This window comes from Micromesistius poutassou, assembly GCF_964030765.1.
Source record: "Micromesistius poutassou genome assembly, chromosome: 10".
Classification (NCBI taxonomy): Eukaryota; Metazoa; Chordata; class Actinopteri; order Gadiformes; family Gadidae; genus Micromesistius; species Micromesistius poutassou.
The window spans coordinates 2,671,973-2,693,731 of NC_140280.1; the positions used below are offsets into that span (position 1 = coordinate 2,671,973).

Genomic DNA, 21,759 nt, shown 5'->3' on the forward strand with positions numbered 1-21,759 from the left:
TCAAAAAGGACAAGACTTGTAACGATCTGTCCTGGCTTCACCAAAACACCAGTATTGAAAGAAATTATAATTCTGAACTTCTACAAAATACTTCTTTGCACAAATAGCACTTGGCTCTGTTTCAATGTTCAGTCAGTAGTTGGTTGACAGTGAACCGCTGTATGAGTTCATTACAAACATTGTAAAGTCCAACCATATTACTTGTTTACATTCCTGGTTGCCATGGTACACGGAAGTTAACTCGTGTACACACATATATAAATATATACACACATGGGATTATATCGAGCCGTCTATCCATGTCCTATATCAGTGTTAATATGTTGGCCTTAACAGTTGTCTTTGAAATGTAAAAATAAAAGAAACGGACCAAACGGGTTGGAATCGAACATTTTATTGAAAGAAAGATCATCCTACAGACGGCGACCACGACGACCACCCTTTCTGCGGGTAGAGTCGGATGGGATTGGAGTCACATCCTCTGTGGAGAAGAAACATTTATATTAGTACTGCGACTAATGCATCCAATAGAGGAACACAACATTCAGTACCGGGACCGAAATACATATAGAGGAACACAACAAATGTACAGAGGTGGTGTGATGTAGTTTAGAGGTGGATAATGGGTGTTTATTGTGGTTTAGAAGTGGTGTGGATGGTGTGCAGAAGAGGTGTGGATGGTGTGCAGAAGAGGTGTGGATAAAGTGTTGCGTACCAATGCGGCCGATCTTCATCCCAGAGCGGGCCAGGGCCCTCAGGGCTGACTGAGCACCAGGGCCGGGAGTCTTGGTCCTGGAAACAAAAGCAAAGTTAGTCTCCTGGGTCTGTTTATACTGGAGTCTGTCTCCTGGGTCTGGTTATACTAGAGTTGGTCCCCTCCCCCCATGTCAGGAATAGTGAGTTAGGGCGAGTTGTACAACAAACAGCCCAGCTAAAGCTACATCACTCAGGTTCCCTAGCAACAGACAAATGGTCCATCAATAGAAGGGTTAGTGTTCAAAACGAGGATCACAGGGATACTGGACCAGCGAGTAGCTCCCTAACTGGAGCTCTGTTCCAATAGGTCGTGGACCAAACTCCCCTTAGAGAGCAAGCTTTCCCCGTCAGAACAGGCGTTATGAACACAGGTCAAACACGTCCTGTTTTGAGTAGGTAGTTCAACAAATTGTTTAGGTCCCCAGTTATTGCTCATGTCAAAAGGAAACAACATTTGTAACTAACTTATTTTAGGAATAGTGGCCTACTAATCTGTTTCATTTTCAGTGTTATAAGGCAAGTTGCTGCATTTATACCTATTTTTTTTAATAATAAGTTAAACATCCCTTTATCACACTCATCAATGTGGCATACATACACTCCACTGTCAAGGTTAACATTTCTACTAGACATGTTTTGTGATTAATGTAATTTTGCCTTCAATTTTATAGCTTGTTTCTCCCGACAGGATCCGTAGCAAGGGCTTGAGCCTCCACCACAGGTTTATGGGAGAGATACTTTACCCCCTGTGTTTAAACATCAAGGACACAGGTCCAGGATGGGCAATAAAGGGGGATAAAGTTGCTGTATTCTTACCATAAACAACTTCGAAACAAGTACACTGTTGCTTTTGACGAGCGCAAACCATTAGAGAATAGTTTACTACAAGTAGAGGGAGCATTAACCATTAGAGAACAGTTTACTAAAAGGGTTAGTTAGTTCCACCTGGTTTGTAGCTCTGTATAACCATGTCCCACCTGGTTTGTAGCTCTGTATAACCATGTCCCACCTGGCTTTTAGTTCTAGTTTATGTCCTACCTGTTTCCTCCGGTGGCTCTGAGCTTGATGTGCAGGGCGGTGATGCCCAGCTCCTTGCAGCGCTGAGCGACGTCCTGGGCGGCCAACATGGCGGCGTATGGAGAAGACTCATCTCTGTCCGCCTTCACCTTCATACCGCCAGTCACTCGGCAGATTGTCTCCCTGGAAACCATTACAAACAAGTTAGACACACTGGAGTATGTGATCCCAGAGAATATATTTAAAAGAAAAACCAAAGGACGATGACTTACTTTCCGGAGAGGTCGGTGACGTGGACAAAAGTGTCGTTGAAAGAAGCAAAGATGTGGCAAACACCGAAGACATTTTCTCCTTCTGCCACCTGGGGCCCGAGGCTGATCACCTGTTCCTCCTTCTTTTCCTTGCCTTTACGGGGAGCCATAGTCTGGAGAGAAAGCAAGACAGGGTTAGGGTCTGGGGCAGGGCCATGGTCTGGAGACAGTAAGACAGGGTTAGGGTCTGGGGCAGGGCCATGGTCTGGAGACAGTAAGACAGGGTTAGGGTCTGGGGCAGGGCCATGGTCTGGAGAGAAAGCAGGATAGGGTTAGGGTCTAGGGTAGGGCCATGGTCTGGTGTTCAACAAGATGGAGCTTGCCATACAAATCGGCACATCTAGAGTTCCACAAAACGAAAGTGACTGGAACCACAGAAGGCTTCTTTGGCTCAAAACATTTCTGTATGATGCAAAAAGCTTTCAAAGTCGTATCCAATTCCTTTCCAGAGGCATGCTTACACTGCTTTGTCGAGTACCTGAGCCGGCGTTAGATAATAAACAGTACAACTACTTGGGACATAGAAGCATACATGCCAGATTATTAAAAAAATTTAAAAAGCAACTTCACAGAATATACCACCCTAGCAACCAGACAACTCATTAGTGTAGGCATTTGACCAAGGACGCCAAAATCAGCATTAGGGTAGTGTAAAGCGACCATATTCGCAACTCCCTCCAAATCTAACTGATGGTGTTTAATGACGATTTATTTTATGAACAACTTTCTATCAGTCTTCTTGAAGTGATTGAATGCTAGGGCAAATTGACAGAAATGTGCCCATAAGGTGGATTTTTGTTAAACCAAAAAGGCATGCCAATACCAAAAGGATGATCCATGCTATCCACAGGGTGTCATTTTGGCGAGTTTGTCATCAAATCGGTTCTCAATCTCTCAATTCATATTTTGAATAATAGGCAATATGCACGTTTGAAACAATACTTTAAAGTTAATATCTAACGGTTAGTCCCAGCAGACCATCTGCTGATGACCAGCATCAGTTATTATCAGTCATGACCTTAGGTGCACAACAAAGTGCTATGTATGATCCAACTATAATTAATAAACGCAGCAGTGTTTCGTAGTAGCAGTACTCAAACGATATCTCATAAAGCCCCGTTTCATATCCATAACGTTACAGCGTGTAGCACATTATTCTAGGCTGAATGAAGCTCAGCCGCCATTAGCATCAAGTTAAGCCCGAGTGCTTTGCATTTGTCCAGACCAACACAATTTCAACATGATAAATGTTTTCCGAGCCCTATTTGAATGAAATGTTAATAGTTAAATCCTGTCCCATCTCCTACATAGTAACACAGTTACGGAGGAATGACCGACGAGTCGGCTTGAGCCGAGCCAACACACGCTCAAAACAAACACATCGAGATCGTGTGGAAAACAAATAAATGTATTTATGTGAAACAACACTTGTACAAATGCAAGTTTACACATAGACATGTTCGGATGGTTAGCTAATATTACGATTTTAAACGGATATCAAAGTGCGGGTTCTATACCTTGGTGTGTCTCTTCGAAGCAGAAACAGGAAAGGAAAGAACTTCCGCTACCGGTGGCAAAGTTCAACCGTTCCGACGCGGAAATTGTGTCGTCACGTCGCATACGCGGTCAGGATGGGGAGCATTATCTACATTGTTCTGTTGAATAGATCAACATTGTTGTTGTTTTATTGTTGTCCCTGTATTGCTCTGATATATTATGTTAATAAAATAAAATAAAATGCAATATATATTTGGAATACAATATATCAAAAAATTTAATATCGTAGGTATAAAACACGTCCAAAACACAAACTATATTCATACAGTATATAATATACGTATAGCACTATAGTATAGTGTGTGTGTGTGTGTGTGTGTGTGTGTGTGTGTGTGTGTGTGTGTGTGTGTGTGTGTGTGTGTGTGTTAGATATAGATTTATTATATACACATTATATATTATACATAGGCCTATTGTTATTTATTTACATAATATGCCAGAAAGATACAAGGATAACGATAAAAATTATATATATACACACATATATTTACACTTTACACACACACACACATATATACATATATATATATATATATATATATATATAGCATGGAATTAAAGATGCAACGTAGGGTTAGATTTAACATAACTATTCCTCCACACATTGTTAAGTTATTGGATATTGGATATATATATGTTTTCAGATAAGACAATCAATATATATTCCTCATCCCTGTGGGGAAATCGACTTTTTTCTCATTGAATCTCGACCATTTTGGACCCTAAACTGTTGTGCCAATAACTCCATAGAGGGAGACATTTTGTTATTCAATAGAATCAGGTACAGCACATATTCTAACTGAAATAAGAACATGACATGCACTTTAAATAATATTTTTACATTTGAGTGAAAACGGAAGAAACTGACATCAGAAGTGTACAGTACCTTTATTGTGATGGTTTATTCAGAATGTATCTGATTATCTGCCATGAAAGCACTACAGCATGGCCTTATAAAGAGATATCAACAAACATCACTTGAAGCATGGAACTGACGTAGCATGCACCATTAAATCAAGCTGGAATTAAGTTTAGCATCATCTTAATAGTGGTGTACAGTTTTTTTTTTATTCAAGACCTCATTTGTGTCGTTGGCATTCTCTTTGAAACTGACAGCTTTACACATATTTATAAAACAATGTAGCAGAGCATCAGAATATCAATATTCATCATGTAACAACATTCAACCAGAGTAAAATGCCTCAGTCATTTAGAAGGATACCATATATTTAACCTTTGTAGGTAACAGATAGACAGCTGTAGATAACCCTTAAACATGTTATAAACTAATGAATCTATAATCTAATCTATAAAGTTACAGATTATAACAGATGATTGAAAAAAAAGCCTCTAAATAATTCTTTCTATGATTGACATCATTATACTATACTATATAATATCAAATTGTTGTAATTTATGCAAGTTTAATATTTTAAAAGGATCCTCTATTCAAAAAAATATTGTTAAAGTGTACAATTATTGCCTGTGAGTGAGAAGTATACGTTTATTTATCTGAATTTAATATATTAACTAAAGTATTAAATAAATATATGGTTCTGTTAGGGGAGGAGTTGGCAAACGGGTATAAACCCGATCCAGATAAACAAGATTAAGATATGGTTATGTTAGAGTAGGAGTTGGAAAACAGGTTTAAACCCTGATCCAGATAAATGTATCTTTAAACGGTAATCCATGATTTAACACAGTTTGTAGATTAAATATATTTCCCTAAAAAACGATGACCATATTCCCATAACCTGGATTTAGGTATAACCTTGACCTATAGGTTAGAGTAAACGTGTATTTACCCTAGTGGCTTAATACAATCAATGTCATGTTTATTTGAGGTAACACCCGCCCTAGAGCTTTTTACTGAACATTAAAAGTGTTCATATAGAAAAGCAATATAGATCAAATTAATTAATATCGCATTTAGATGTAGATATACATTCATCATCTTGGAAAATATTCTGGCAAAGGTAGAAAACCAAAACATTTTTATAAACCTACAGGTACTATAGCTCTAAATCACCTAGTGCACCTTCAAAATGTTCTACTTTGTGACTAAAACACTTGTTTTGATTGAAACATGCTAACTCGTCAGCAACAAAAGCAGTGTAAACTTTAAATGGTCACAGCAACCATATCAAAACACAAATTCCCATTCAAGCATGCATTAAATCAAAGGATAAGGTCAAGTCACTTGATACAAAACAAGTACATTTCCAGAAGAAGAGTAAATAGATATGGGTTAGGGTTAGAGATACCCCAAATCGAACCCTATATCTAACCCTAACCCTAGTAAATAGATATGGAGCCACAAGGCGGACCTCACAAACCAGTTTCACAATAAATTAATCCTGGATTCACTAAAACACATCAAACTATCTCAATACGCAAAATCCAAAACACACTTGCATTTCAACTAGACACGCAAACACACAGTCACACTTCAACTAGACACGCAAACACACACACTACGTTAATGAGCTTGAAATGCTCATAACGTTTGGTTCATCTGATATGAGCCATCGTTAGATAGATAGATAAATGGAAAGATAGATAGATAAGGAGAGAGAGACAGAGATAGAGAGACAGAGAGTGAGATAAAGAGAGACAGAGAGAGAGCGAAAGAAAGACAGAGAGAGAAAGATTGATGTAAAGATAGATAAAGAGGAAGTGAGAGAGACAGAGGATAGAGAGAGATAAACAGCTAGATAAATAGATAAAGAAAGAGAGACAGAGGGAGAGAGAGAGGTTGATAGATAGATAGATAGATAGATAGATAACTTGAGTGATAGATCAAGTTATAGATTGATAGCTAGATAGACTATATAGAGATAGATAGACTTAGATAGACTTAGCAGTAGTACTTGGTAGAGGGGTGCCCTGGTAGTACTTATTAGTAGAAGTAGTAGTACTTGGGAGAGTGGTGCCTAGTACTGCTTGGTTTGGAGGTGTTGATAAAATGGGAAGACCTGGGATGAGTGGAAGAACAGTGAGAGGAAGGACTAAATGAAAGCAGCCATTAGAAGTTAGATTACTCTGGAACAAACCTGACGGTAAACACATTTACCGCAAAATGAACCATTTTCAAACCTTTATATTCTGCGGTGTACATGTGTAACATTCTGTGGTGAACATGTCTACTATGTTGCGGTCTACATGTGTAGTATGTTGTGGTCTACAGGTGACACATTTGTTGTACAGATGATGTAATCTTCTGTCTTGTACTGGCATGATTGGTTGGTCGATACTGAAGCTAACTCCCAGCAACCGTCCAACCAGAGGCCATAGAGCAGGTGGAGAGGGGCAGCCTCATCATTTGATTGGTTAGTTTTGGTACTTCTTCCCAAAGACAACTGGCTTCATCAACATGCTGTCAGTCTCAATCAGATCTGTCGAAGCTCCTTGTGAAGATCAGCTAACTGGAGGAGGAGGTACAAGAACAACATGGTTAAACTCTTAGCATGTTAGGGTTTAAACTCTCAGCAGGAGATGGTTTCAAGTCGTAGTATGTTATAGTTTAAAGTCATAGTAGGTTATGGTTTATAGTCTTAGTAGGTGAGGGTTTAAAGTCTCAGTAGGTCATGGTTTAAAGTCTCAGTAGGTTATGGTTTATAGTCTCAGTAGGTGAGGGTTTAAAGTCTCAGTAGGTCAGGGTTTAAAGTCTCAGTAGGTCATGGTTTAAAGTCTCAGTAGGTCAGGGTTTAAAGTCTCAGTAGGTCAGGGTTTAAAGTCTCAGTAGGTCAGGGTTTAAAGTCTCAGTCGGTTAGGGTATAAAGTCTCAGTAGGTTAGGGTTTAAAGTCTCAGTAGGTTAGGGTTTAAAGTCTCAGTCGGTTAGGGTTTAAACTTTAAACCCTAACTGACTGAGACTTTAAACTTTAAAGTCTCAGTAGGTTAGGGTGTAAAGTCTCAGTAGGTTAGGGTTTAAAGTCTCAGTCGGTTAGGGTTTAAAGTCTCAGTAGGTTAGGGGTTATAGTCTTAGTAGGTTATGGTTTAAAGTGCTAGTAGGTTATGGTTTAAAGTCTCAGTAGGTTAGGGTTTAAAGTGTTAAGTAGGTTACTCTCGTACTTGCTGAGCGTGGAGGCCGACCCTGAGCGGTGAAAATGGACGATCTGCCACTTCCCATCCCTACGATGCCACACCCTGCTCTCCTCTGATTGGGCAGTCCTGGGGGTTCCGTTGGGGTCGATGTACTGAGTGACCCTGATGTAGGCGATGCAGGCCGCCTCCTCCCCCAGCAGGTGGATGTGGGGGTTGAGGATAGTGGTGTGGACCGGCTTACTGTTCCTGGACCACACTGCTTACAGACAGACACACAGACACACAGACAGGCAGACAGACGGACAGAAAGGCAGGGAGGCAGACAGACTCAAAGGTAGACAGATACAAAGACACAAAGACACAAAGACAGACTGAATACAATGTGTTGGCTGACCCTTGTCTCATAGGGAATTAATGGCAATGTCAACACTAAGCTCTTTTGGAGCTCATCATGGACATGAGGCTATGTACGTATACATGATTGACTAGGGTTAAGAAATTACCTGAATTGATGTATACAGTATATATAATTTATTTTTGCACTCACGGTTCTCAAAGTAGAAGCGATGAAAGTCTAGGCCTTCCACCAGGTTCCCCAGAGCTTCAGGCTCAAACGCTGTCACCGCTGGATCACACATTTTCCTGAGAGATGGACAGGAATAGAGCGACAGACAGCAGGGTAGGGGTTAGTGATAATGGTTGTGTGGTAAGGGTTAGAGATGGGTTAGGGTTAGAGGTGAAAGATGGGTTAGGGTTAGAGATGGGTTAGGGTGAGAGATGGGTAAGGGGGAGATAATGGTAATGTAAGAGCCTTACGTGTAGCCCTCAAAGTCTCCGTTGCTTATTGCCTCGATGAGTTGTTCAGTCACTTTGATTATATCTTGTTTCCTCACTGCAGGAGCAGACAAAGACAGCATGAGTCAATTGTAATATGATTAATGTGATTCTATGATTCTCCAGTACAGTTTGATACACAAACCAGGTTAATATAAGTGATAGGTGGATCTATGTAGTTAGTTTAAGGATTATTTCATCAAAGGCCTTTGTATTGGTTTTATTCCATGCCTTATTTACTAAAATACCTTTCAATGAACCTCAGTTTTGCTCAGTTTAGCTCATGGTCACGGCAGGTGCAGCCTTTTGAATAGAAAACGTGTCTGGTTTGTTGTAGGCCTATATTATAAGAACAATCATAACTATCTCCCCTTTATGTTACTTTTAATTAAAGGAGGTAGCATAGAAAAGATTGCTAGTTGTGATGCTAATGCTAATTCACTTAACAGCGGCTAAATTACATTTCTGTAGACACTAGACACTATTTACAATGGGTTTTAATAGGAGAGTCTGTCTTCAAATCCCTGTAGCATCAACCATTAGTATCAGACATAAGTGCATGTGTGTGTGTGTGTGTGTGTGTGTGTGTGTGTGTGTACACCTCTTGTGTCTTCATCTTCTATGGTTGTGTTGGTGCTCTCTGATGATTCCTGAGACCATGGAAGACAACAACTAGGATCAATTATAGTTCATAATACATATCTTATATTCAATCTTATACACATTTATATCTAATATATTCCTATATCTAATATATATATATATATATATATATATATATATATATATATATATATATACAATATACTGTATATCTATTTCAAATGTATATTTATATCTAATATATATATATATATACATATGTAATATATATAATATATAATATATCTATATCTGATGTTATATATATACCTTATATGTAATATATAATAGCTAATATGTAATGTATAATTTTATTTTTTTTATTTTATAGATATATGTATAATTTATCTCATAATGTCTTATATATCTTTGTCCTCTTACTTTGTTTCAAAGAATGCAGAATATAATATAGAAAAGAATACAGAAAATAATATTGAATATAATATCGAATCTAACATCAAATAAAATATAGAATATAGAAGACTCTTACCTTGACGCCGTCAGTTTTCTTGTTGGCTCCACTCTTGCCTCCTGAGCGAGGGATGAGAACGAGGAGGAAGAGGAGCAGAAGAGTGAGAGAAAAGGGTACAGAAGGGAGGAGAAGAGAGGAGAAGAGATGAGATACCATAGCTCTTTAGCAAGGCACCTCTCAGAAGGAGCCTGTGTGTGCGGTGGTTCTATTCCCCATCGACAAGCCCAATAAGAGCAGGGCGGGTGGGGTGGGGGGGTAATTCTAAATGTCCTTAAATTCTGGATTTGGTTTTGGAGGCCGTTTTTTCCTTATTTTCTTCCCGCTCGTGTCTCCAGACTTGGCGACCAGAGAAGGTCTGGCCCACTGGTCAGAGATCTGGAAAAAGAGAGAGCACATTCCTGCCCTCTCTTCTGCCCTCTCTCTCTGTCTCTCTGTCAATCCCTTTCTCTCTCTACCCTCCCCTCCCAAGTGGTTCCTCCTAGCTAGAGCTATCAATAGATACGGTGTGTGTCTGTGTCTGTGTGTGTGTGTGTGTGTCCGGTATTAAGTTTCCATTAAGGGGACTGACCCCCACTTGTTTGTGTGTAACACACACACACACACACACACACACACACACACACACACACACACACACACACACACACACACACACACACATACACACACACACACACACACACACACACACACACACACACACACACACACACACAAACATACGCTAACTCCCTAGTTGAGTTAATAACTAGCTAAACTAACTGGGGCTAGGGAACTATTCTACTACAGACACATTGAAAACACATTAGTCAACTATTGACCGTGCAGACTATAACCCTACACTATGGAGGGCTGTGGTTTGTCATGACGTGATACGTGTCGAGGTCATAAGGTGATGATTGTTGAGGTCATGAGGTGGTGAGTCTTGGGGTCATAGGGGGATAAGTGTAGGGATCATAAGGCGATTAGTGTAGGGGTCATAAGGTGGTTAGTGTTGGGGTTAGTGGTCAAAGGGGTCACCTTACCTGAGAAATTCCTGGTGGCCAACATTGTGGTGAGTATGGCTCCCTAAAGACAGAAAAACAAAGGCAACCAGGTATCATTCCTGCAACATAACTTTACACTACTGATCAAAATGTAAGTACATATAAGTATTAAAGGGATGGAGCGGAGGATCTAAAGCAGAACTCATTACACATCACAGAGGGATGCATTCACTACGTACCAACATCACATGTGAAAGTCAGCTTACAGGGTTTTGTCCCGGGTTCTGGAGGGTTTGAATCCCCTTTGCTTTGGACATGTTCATCTTAATATACTATTTTCCTTAACTTTATTCCTAGCAATGATGTTGGTATAACAGAGTGATACGCTGAAATGTAACACCATCAACGGCACATTGTTTACAATCATAGTCTATCTGTGGCATCATGAGCCAGGCTGCAAGTGGTTTGGCTGTGTCTGTCACACATAGCCATGCACATGGGAACATGCTATTAAGTGTCCAACAGTCATAAGTCACCTGCTTGGCTATTTAGCCAAGTAGGGTAAATAATAATGGGTTAGTTGATAGGTTAAAGGTATTAAATGCAACATTTCCACATTAAAATATCTAATGACAACGCCGTCTATGTTACATATTTAGTTGTGTACTAACATTGACACAAATGGTTCCAGCATTGTTCAAACCCAGAGAAATCCTTCGTTTTATTCAAAGGAACAGTATGTTTCCTTTGATTGCCTGTTAATGGCATCATATCCCCTTCACCTTCCAGGGAAACACAGGAAACAGTAATCCAGTAGTCATGTCTTTATTTATTGATGTTTTAATTATTCATCTAGCTGGGTGGCTGGCTCAGGCCACCAGCCACCCAGCTAATGGTAGGGTGGCGTTCTACCCTTACAACAACGTTCAAGCTTACCTTGAGCTTTCTCCTGGCGTTGAATTTCTTCAAACACTCAACAGTCTCTTGTCTGTGCATGCAGGAAGCCACGGTGGAGCGGTGCTGGAGGAGACAGTGAAACAGAGTTAGGATCCTGGGGTGTGAGGGTTAGGAAAAGAGTTAGGGTGAAGGTTAGGATTCTGGGGTGGAAGGGTTAGGAGAAGAGTTAGGGTGAAGGTTAGGATCCTGGGGTGTGAGGTTAAGGAGAAGAGTGAGGGATAGGGGAAGAGTTAGGGTTAGGAGAAGAGTTAGGGTTAGGGGGAGGATCAAGGTTAGAGTAGGATTAGGTTGAAGGGGTGATGGTTGGGGTTACTGTTATTTCCTGTTATGTTCTCCTACTCTGTTATATAATAACTTCTGGTGGGAAAGGGGACAGATCCTGAACAATGGAGAGCTGAATTATGCGATGGCACGCCTTCTTGCCTGGTTTGTGAGTGTCTTTCAGAAGGGGATTTGAATAATGTATTTTAATATGTGTATTTCTACAGTGGCAAGTCTAGACGGCGTAGGAGGCTTAGAGGCACTTTGTTTTAGAAAAGTCGGTGACAGACAGGACAGGACGTTTTATCTTCTCTTCCCACCTAGTGCACTATAGTGCCCAAACTCTGTTCCTTGTTAGAGAAAGCTGCCACCAGCCGCTGATTGGTCGAACCAAATTTGAAGAGAGAAAAAGTATAATGTGCAGTTTGATTGGTTAGGGTGAGGGTTAGTCTTACTGAGATCCAGGGTTAGGGTGAGGGTTAGGGGGAGGGTTAGTCTTACTGAGATCCAGGGTTAGGGTGAGGGTTAGGGTGAGGGTTAGGGTGAGAGTTAGGGGGAGGGTTAGTCTTACTGAGATCCAGGGATGTTTCAGGGCTTCTGCAGCAGTAATGCGTTTTCCTGGGTTGATCGTCAGCATCTTGTTGATGAGATCTTTGGCCTCTGGAGTCACTGTGTCCCACTCCGGTGAGGGGAACTGAATATAAGATGCATTTCAAAGTGTCTACTGTGGGCTTTGAATGCATTTTGTGACATTTAAAGAGCAACTTGCATGTTGACAACACTCATTAATTATTGTGTGGGGAAAGAACGTAGTAAATCAAGATGATTTGCTCTGTACTTACTTACCCAGAGGTTTGCAAACCTGCATTACATCATCATCAACATGTGAACATCTAGGTCATGTGATCTATAACATTACATAATTAAGGTCATGAGATCTATCACATTACATAATTAAGGTCATCTACGACATCAATGAGGTCATGTGGTCTGTGACATCATAACATCATTAAGGTCATGTGGTCTATGACATCATTACATCATTAAGGTAATGTGGTCTATGACATCATTACATCATTAAGGTCATGTGGTCTACGACATCATTACATCGTTAAGGTCATGTGGTCTTTGACATCATTACATCGTATGCTCCAGCCTTGATCTGCTGGTAGAGTCGATGTTGATCTTCATCCCAGAAGGGTGGGTACCCCACCAACAAGATGTATAGAATCACACCTGATAGAAACAACATGTATAGAGTTACACCCTATAGAAACAACATGTATAGAGTTACACCCTATAGAAACAACATGTATAGAGTTACACCCTATAGAAACAACATGTATAGAGTTACACCCTATAGAAACAACATGTATAGAAATAGAATGGAGCCAGTAGAACTTACCGCAGGCCCAGAGGTCCACAGCTTTGCCGTACGGATCCTTCCTCAAAACCTCAGGTGAAAGATACCCTGGGGTCCCAGCAAAGCCTGTAACACACACACACACACACACACACACACACACACACACACACACACACACACACACACACAGTGTTTAACAATACAATTGTTACAATTATGGATATATCTTTAATCAATAATTATTAATGATTCTGAATGCAGTTAATTAAAATTATGTATATAGAGTATGTATTAAAATTAGTTTTTGTAAATTTATAAATAGGGTATTTATGAGGTAAAAACGTGTATATAGAGTACTTATTTGAGTATTGAGTATTTATAACAAGCAGTAGTTACCAAACCAGGCCTGCTGCTCCCCTTCCACCTCGATGGCCAGGCCGAAGTCAGCCAGCTTCACGGCGGCTCCCTTTGACTTGGAGGCCAGCAGCAGATTCTCTGGCTACAATAGAAATAACATGTTATGATCATCTTCAGTACTATACTAACATGTAGCATACAAGTATGTCTAAAGCTGCTGTATGTAAGATACTAGAGTTGTAACGAGAGAGCAGCAAAGAAGATGACAATAATCACGATCAGCCTCGGGGCCATGGGGACCCTAGAGCTAAACAAACGGAGTCTCCTAATTGGCTGCCCGCCACATGGGAAGGCACTGATGGAGTGCCCTCTGGCATGCTGCTTAATGCCGTACTTATAACGACGTGCCCTCTTGAGCGGCAACGTTTGATAACGTGTCTTAAAGAGGCCTTCTATAGGCCAAACCGTGGTATAGGGTAGAAACACTGAATATGAATAGATGAACCCATCATAAAAGATCAGGTTGTACCTTGAGGTCACGGTGAACCACACCACTCTGGTGACAGTGAAGCACCGCCTCCAATATCTGCTGAATACAGTGGCTGCGAAAATACAAAGACGACTTTAGGGTCAGGGGTTAGGGTTAGGAGGCGTGTTTTCATTAAGGGTCATACAGTCTATGGGTTAGGGTCAGGGGTCAGGCTTAGGAGGCGTGTTTTCATTAAGGGTCATACAGTCTATGGGTTAGGGTCAGGGGTCAGGCTTAGGGGGGGTGTTTTCATTAAGGGTCATACAGTCTATGGGTTAGGGTCAGGGGTCAGGCTTAGGGGGTGTGTTTTCATTAAGGGTCATACAGTCTATGGGTTAGGGTCAGGGGTCAGGCTTAGGGGCAAGGAGGAAGTATGTTTGCTCACCTGGCATCGGCTTCACTGTAGTATTCTCTCGCTACGATATCTTCAAATAACTCTCCACCAGTTACACTTAGAAAGGGAGAGAGACGACAGGATCATATGGTGAGAGAAAGAGAGAGATAGCTATGTTATATGGTGAGAGGGAGAGAGAGAGATAGCTATGTCATATGGTGAGAGGGAGGGAGAAAACATAATCATATTGTGTGGGAGATAGAGAGGGAGAGAGAGAAAACAGAATGCTATGCTGAGAGAGAGAAAATGATATGGTGAGAAAGAGAGAATATGAGAGAGAAAAAGAGAGAGCGAGAGAGAAAGACAGAGAGACAAATAGAGAGAGCTACAGAGAGAGAGATACACAGAGAGAAAGACGGAGACAGAAAGAGAGATGGACGGAGAGAGAGAGAGAGAATGCGTAGAAACTCACAGGTCAAATATCAGATAATGGTGTCCTTCCTCTGAGATACTGTCATGTAGACGGACTGAAAGGAAACAAAATCCACAAAACTTACATAACGATCAGCACCTTTTTGAGTGCATGACGCCGTGACCCTGACTGGTTAATTGGTTAAGGTTAGTCTACAGACCCGTTGACAACGGAGACGTAGGCCTCAACATAAAGAACTGTTGCCTAGAAACGCCAACTCCAAGGCCCACTCGAATATAACTCCAACTCTCCCACTAATCAAAATTTTCCACTGTTATGCACATAAGCGGCAAACGTTAGTCACTGGATGTCGCTGACGTAGGTTTTAGTCTATCAGGTGGTAATCTGGAGTCGATCAGGTAGTCTTATAAAAGATGTTAGTCTGCGTAGGGTGGACAGAGTCTGGGCTGAAGAACCCGATGGCTACACGATGATCCACAGAGGCTAGGTGGGAGGAAGAGCCAGGCTGTTGATCATCAACAACAACGATATCTGAACACGGTGTCCTCACTGTAACGCGTGGACAAAGGAACCGGACATTACTTCTGAGTCATTATGTGTATGTAAATGTTCTACTGCTCAATCAAGGGCGACGTTACATGGATCATAAGAACCCCCAGGCCAGAGCGTGGTGGGATCCTAAGTGCTGCTGCATGGTCAGTGCATCTTCCATGCCCTGAGGATCGACCCGTTGACCCCTGACTGTGTTCTGTGTGTAGGACGGGCTGGGGGGTCTGGTCTGACCATGTTCTGGATGTAGGGGGGGTCTGGGGGGTCTGGGGGTCTGGGGGGTCTGGTCTGACCGTGTCCTGGGTGTAGGACGGGCTGGGGGGTCTGGGGGGTCTGGGGGGTCTGGTCTGACCGTGTCCTGGGTGTAGGGGGGGTCTGGGGGGTCTGGGGGGTCTGGTCTGACCGGGTCCTGGGTGTAGGGGGGGTCTGGGGGGTCTGGTCTGACCGTGTCCTGGGTGTAGGGGGGGTCTGGGGGGTCTGGGGGGTCTGGTCTGACCGGGTCCTGGGTGTAGGGGGGGTCTGGGGGGTCTGGGGGGTCTGGTCTGACCGGGTCCTGGGTGTAGGACGGGCTGGGGGGTCTGGTCTGACCGGGTCCTGGGTGTAGGACGGGCTGGGGGGTCTGGTCTGACCGGGTCCTGGGTGTAGGACGGGCTGGGGGGTCGGGTCTGACCGGGTCCTGGGAGTAGGACAGGACGGGCTAGAGCCAATAGCAGCACGGTAGGCAAGAACCAGTGACTTGATTCAACCCTCACCCTGATTATGCCAGTCTGTGCACGCTTGATATTGTTGATATGAGCAAACACAAAATGAAATACATTCTCTCCTCATTGCCATGGAAACAAAGAACAGTTCTCTACTCATCGCCATGGAAACACAGAACAGTCTCTCTCCCATCACCTATCAATCCTGAAGAGTCCACCTTTCACGAATATGTACACACATGCAGGTACATGCACACACAAACAGACACACACACACACACACACACACACACACACACCGCGCACACGCACACAGACACACGCACACGCACACAGACACACAGACACACGCACACACGCACACACACACACACACACACACACACACACACACACACACACCCCCACAGGCTCTTAGGCTATAGTGTGTAGGAGGGTGAAGCTGAAACAAGCACTCCCCTCTTCTCATTTGAACAGTTTTTCACTAATATATAACCATATATATATATATATATATATATATATATATATATAACTTAATAAGGAACTTTATTAAGGAAGCTCACGAAATAGTATAGTAGTATATATATATATGTATATGTACATATGTATATATGTATATATATATATATATATATATATATATATATATATATATATATATATATTTCGTGAGCTTCCTTGTTAAGTTCCAACTTTGTGAATGTGATTCATGAAGGAAGGCTAATTTTTCATTATAAACGATTAAATAATCAGTTCTCTTGTGAAGTGAAAGAAAAGAAACATAGCAGCAGTCAAATAAACAATGTTACATTGACAAATGTAATGAAATAAACTCTAGAAATATGTAATAAACAATAATACATTGACAAATGGATGTAATTAAGCCTGTTAATAAAAAATGTGATCAACTTACCGCAAAGCCTTCTGGGATATCCCACCCAGACCAAGGCACCATCCGACACAAAGCTATACCTAGTTAGGATGTTTCCTATGCCTTCAAGTACTTTAGGACAGCCCTACACCGCCATATTACCTATATTTGCATCATATTTAGGATGCATCCTATTCAGGAAGCATCCTATTCAGGAAGCATCCTATCTAGGAAGCATCCTTGTGATTGAGACACTGCCCGTGTATTTAGGTGCTCAGCCACATCATCAAGTCAAACAATGCAGGGCAGTATTCAGTATTCAAAGAGAATACTACAGGTAGTTAGATATATATGCTAGCAGTAGTTAGATATATATATAGTAGCAGTAGCACGAATCCAGTCCAACTCACCAATGTTTGGGTGTTTCAGTAAGCGACAAATTCGAGCCTCTCTGTCCAACTTCTGGTGGTCTAAGAAAATGAACACAGATAAGTTAAGATAATAAAATCATATAATAAAATATCTAATGCTCTGTTCTATATAGATACTGACCTATAAAGATAGGATAATATTATATAATAATATATATATAACAAACCATAAAGTTAGGATGATATTATATAATAATACATATAACGCTCTGTATTATATAGATACTGAACCATAAAGTTCGTATAATATAATATAATAATATATCTAGGGTTAGGGTTAGGGGGGCTAACTGGGGCTAGTCCTAGGTGTGCCTTAACAGTGATGAGTACATTTTGTGATTAACCCCACCGCTATGGGAAACCACTGAAGTGATGCTAGTGGGCTAATGTTGTAGAGTTGGTTTTATATAGCTCAGCAGCCTGGCAGCAAAAGGCTGCTGAGCTAAACTCTACAACCAACAGGGTGATGTTGATGTACAGAAGCAGGCTTTAAGAGGACAAATGACCCCTGGTGAATGAAGAGCTTATAATGGACAGAATGCTAGAGTCAGGAACATCTTAGATGAAGTGCATCTAGAGAGCAGGTTGTAGATTTCATATATCGTGTCTTGCATTTGAGTATTATATGAGTATCGTATAGTATTATAAGAGTATTAAGGTATTAAAGGAGTATGACAGGATTATTATATGGTAGCCTGATGTTGGAAAATTACAATTTTTGTAAAATTGTATGAGCCATATACGGTATTATACGGTATTATAATAGCATTCAATTGTAAAATATAAGTATTATACGGTATTATAAGAGTACTATATGGCTCTACTGACCTCTACTGGTGAGTTTCTTGGTGTTGATGATTTTGGCAGCGTACTCCTGGCCTGACAGCACCTTCACGCAGCGGCGGACGATGGAGAACGCTCCTCTGGCAGGAACACAGCGTAGCATTACTCAGCAATGTATATATATATATACAAATACATATAGCCTGAGATATATATCATATTCATAGGCTTCGGACAGTAGTCAGAGTACATTTTTTGCACAATTTATTGTGTTGTACATTTTATACCAAAATTATTTCATTGACATTTTTGGCCAGCAATCTACACTCAAAAAGCCAATCAGCGATGTAGGCAGCGAAGGACAGCTGGCCATCCAGGGTCACACTCTGGCCGAGTAGCAGGCACCACAGAGTGGTCGATATTGATGGAGAGGTCATTGATGGGCGATGGCTTCCCTAGGGAAGAGCAGCTCAGGCTACCGAGGCTACCAGAACCCAGTGACTTGGTGTACAGAGAGACGAGGATGGGACCCAGAACGGAACCCTGAGGGACCCCAGTGGTGGGACTCCAAGTTTCAGACACAATTCTTTCCAGGTTCCTCTGTAGGTGAGATCCGTGTGGTAGAATGATCTGGTGGTTCACTGTGTTCGAAGGCTGCTGAAAGGTCCAACACATTGACTAATGAGGAGAGTGGGGCTGTTCTAGCTGTGTGAAGTCCATCTTTCAAAGAGCTGTTGATGAGATGGATGAGGAAAGGAAGGAGGAGAAAGCATATACCGAAGAAAGTGAGCTCAACAGGTCAATAGAGTCTGACCCTCTCTACAGGTCAATAGAGTCTGACCCTCTCTACAGGTCAATATAGTCTGACCTCCTCTACAGGTCAATATAGTCTGACCTCCTCTACAGGTCAATAGAGGCTGACACTCTCTACAGGTCAATAGAGGCTGACCTCCTCTATAGGTCAATAGAGTCTGACCTCCTCTACAGGTCAATAGAGTCTGACCCTCTCTACAGGTCAATAGAGTCTGACCTCCTCTACAGGTCAATAGAGGCTGACCTCCTCTACAGGTCAATAGAGTCTGACTCTCTACAGGTCAATATAGTCTGACCTCCTCTACAGGTCAATAGAGGCTGACCCTCTCTACAGGTCAATAGAGTCTGACTCTCTCTACAGGTCAATAGAGGCTGACCCTCTCTACAGGTCAATAGAGGCTGACCTCCTCTACAGGTCAATAGAGTCTGACTCTCTCTACAGGTCAATAGAGGCTGACCCTATCTACAGGTTAATAGAGGCTGACCCTATCTACAGGTTAATAGAGGCTGACCTCCTCTACAGGTCAATAGTCTGACCTGCTAGGAACACCACCATGCTACCCCCTATGGTTGGTGTTAGCTGCTTGGACCACCATGCTACCCCCTATGGTTGGTGTTAGCTGCTTGGACCACCATGCTACCCCCTATGGTTGGTGTTAGCAGCTTGGATCAGTATGCTACACCCCAGGGGTGGTGTTAGCTGCAAGGACCATCATGCTACACCGTAGTTTTTTTTTTTTAGCTAGAGCCACCACCATGCTACCCCTTAGGGGTGGTGCTTGCTAGGCTACATAGTGGGTGGTGCTAGCTATGCTATATATTGGGTGTAGCTAGCTTTGCTATATAGTGGTTAAAGCTAGCTATGCTATATAGCGGTTGTAGCTAGCTACACCCTATGGTTGGTGCTTGATAGCTACACCCTAGGGGTGGTGCTAGCTGTGCTATATAGCGGGTGTAGCATAGCGGTGGCCCTTTGGTCCTCTATTTATGAAAATGAAAGACTTTAGTTCATTGTTAACACTTTCATTTAAGAAAACAACTTAAAAAATAATAAATATAATATATAATATACATACAATAAATATATATCATATTTATCTACCTCTCTATATATCCATATATCTATATACATACACAGGCACACACACACAGCTGGGAAAACAATGCATTTATTCATTATATAGATACAATTTAAAAAATAGATAGGATAAAATAAATAAAATGTTATCAATAAAATAACATAAAACCTATATAGAGAAGCAGCAGAACGCATTTCCTGCTTTATACTATGACTTGATTACAACTTGCTGGGGCTGTTGAATCCTCCCTATCCTCCACCCACCTACACCTTATGTAACTCTGAGCTGCCTGCGCGCGCACAAGTCTGTGTGTGTGCGTGTGTGTGTGTGCATGTGGATTGTGTGTGTGTGTGTGTGTGTTTGTGCATGCGTGCATGTAGGTGGATTGTGGATTGTGTGTGTGTGTGTGTTTGTGTATGTGTGTGTGTAGGTGGATTGTGTGTGCGCGCGCGCGTGTATGTGTGTAGGTGGACTGTGTGTGTCTGTGTGTGTGTATTTATGCATGTGTAGGTGGATTGTGTGTGTGTGTGTGGGTGTGTAGGTGGATTGTGTGTGTGTGTGTGCGTGCATGCGTGTGTGTAGGTGGAGTGTCTGTATGTGTGTGTGTGCGTGCGTGTGTGTAGGTGGAGTGTGTGTGTGTGTGTGTGTGTGTGCGTGCGTGCGTGTGTGTGTGTGTAGGTGGAGAGTGGGATGGGGTCAGAAGGGTCTTTCACTTTGCTTTCTCCCTCTCTCCTCCTACCTTCTCGACCTGATCCGCGAGTTATGCTCATTTTAATTCTCAATCCTAGAACGCACTTTCTAGATTGTTCCGGCACAAAGCTCTCATTGTAGATATAAACCATGTCGACTTCTAAATCCATGACAGTTGGACAGGGACGGTGTGTCCTTCCAAGAACAAGAACATTATTGAGTTTCCATGGTGATAAAATGGATAGATAATGTATAATACTTACTTCCCCAGTTCCTCAAACATCTGGAACTCCTCTGTGAAGCGGGTACAGATTACGGTCGTCATGGTGATGGGTTGTGTCAGATGCTTCCCCTCCGATGGAATCCGATGTCACTCTTTCACTGCCTGCCTTTCTATCACTGTCTAAATGTTCAGATGTCCATCTACCTCCCTGCCTACCTACCTACCACCATCCCCCAGTCAGAATGAGCTAAAAGAACAGCCTGGAAAAGGCAGCAATCCTGGTGCCTCTTGGTCCTTGTGTCAAGCAGGAGAGAGGGATGAAAGATGGATGGAGCAAGAAAAGAAGAAGAGTGAAAGAGAGAAAGGGTTTCTGTCATTTGAGCCCTCCCAATCAACTTCCTTATCAACCAATCGCAACACAGACTTTCTCTGTGCCTCTCTCCCATGCACACATACACAGTCCAACTGTCGCCATAGCAACTGCCTCCTCTTTCTCCCAGAGAAGACAGACGGAGAGCTGGAACACAGAAACCTAAAATATACAACATTTAAATATATAATCAAATAGACAAGTGCCTACAGAAATATAGAAGACATACATATTCATCTATATTGATTCATGTATATATATATATAAATACACAAATATATAACTCCCCCCACACACACAAATATATAATAACTACCCACACACACACACACACACACACACTAGGGCTGACAAATTCACATGATAATTCAGTGCAATTAAAATTA

At 41.8% G+C, this 21,759-nt stretch overlaps 2 protein-coding genes and 1 non-coding gene across 3 annotated transcripts; all 3 read right to left on the minus strand.

The window, feature by feature from the left end:
• Window positions 1-378: 378 nt before the first annotated feature.
• On the minus strand, window positions 379-3,663 carry rps14 (ribosomal protein S14). Its single transcript, XM_084473869.1, has 5 exons — window positions 3,602-3,663; window positions 2,046-2,197; window positions 1,795-1,956; window positions 716-792; window positions 379-481 (listed from the first exon to the last, which is right to left on the minus strand). The coding sequence occupies exons 2-5, from the start codon at window positions 2,192-2,194 to the stop codon at window positions 414-416; spliced, it is 456 nt and encodes a 151-aa protein (XP_084329995.1). The 5' UTR covers window positions 2,195-2,197; window positions 3,602-3,663; the 3' UTR covers window positions 379-413.
• Window positions 1,427-1,525, minus strand: LOC311354971 (small nucleolar RNA SNORA26). The gene has a single exon (XR_014637351.1). It is a non-coding gene; the product is annotated as a small nucleolar RNA SNORA26 (small nucleolar RNA).
• On the minus strand, window positions 3,404-21,105 carry camk2a (calcium/calmodulin-dependent protein kinase II alpha; the record flags this gene model as incomplete). Its single annotated transcript, XM_084473650.1, has 18 exons — window positions 3,404-3,429; window positions 7,709-7,945; window positions 8,237-8,331; window positions 8,506-8,581; window positions 9,125-9,173; window positions 9,656-9,696; window positions 10,663-10,705; window positions 11,560-11,643; window positions 12,413-12,535; window positions 12,983-13,077; window positions 13,247-13,330; window positions 13,604-13,706; window positions 14,094-14,166; window positions 14,479-14,544; window positions 14,900-14,954; window positions 17,395-17,454; window positions 18,244-18,338; window positions 21,044-21,105. 18 exons carry the CDS (start codon window positions 21,103-21,105, stop codon window positions 3,404-3,406), a joined length of 1,467 nt encoding a protein of 488 aa, XP_084329776.1.
• Between the last annotated feature and the right edge of the window lie 654 nt (window positions 21,106-21,759).

Bases quoted from the DNA above. Each gene is read 5' to 3' on its own strand.
- rps14 (XM_084473869.1), bottom strand. From the start codon at position 2,194: ATGGCTCCCCGTAAAGGCAAGGAAAAGAAGGAGGAACAGGTGATCAGC. The intron at 1,957-2,045 runs GTAAGTCATCGT...AATGGTTTCCAG, and splicing joins GTCACCGACCTCTCCGGAAA to GGAGACAATCTGCCGAGTGA. The intron at 793-1,794 runs GTAGGACATAAA...TTTTGTTTCCAG, and splicing joins AGAGCCACCGGAGGAAACAG to GACCAAGACTCCCGGCCCTG.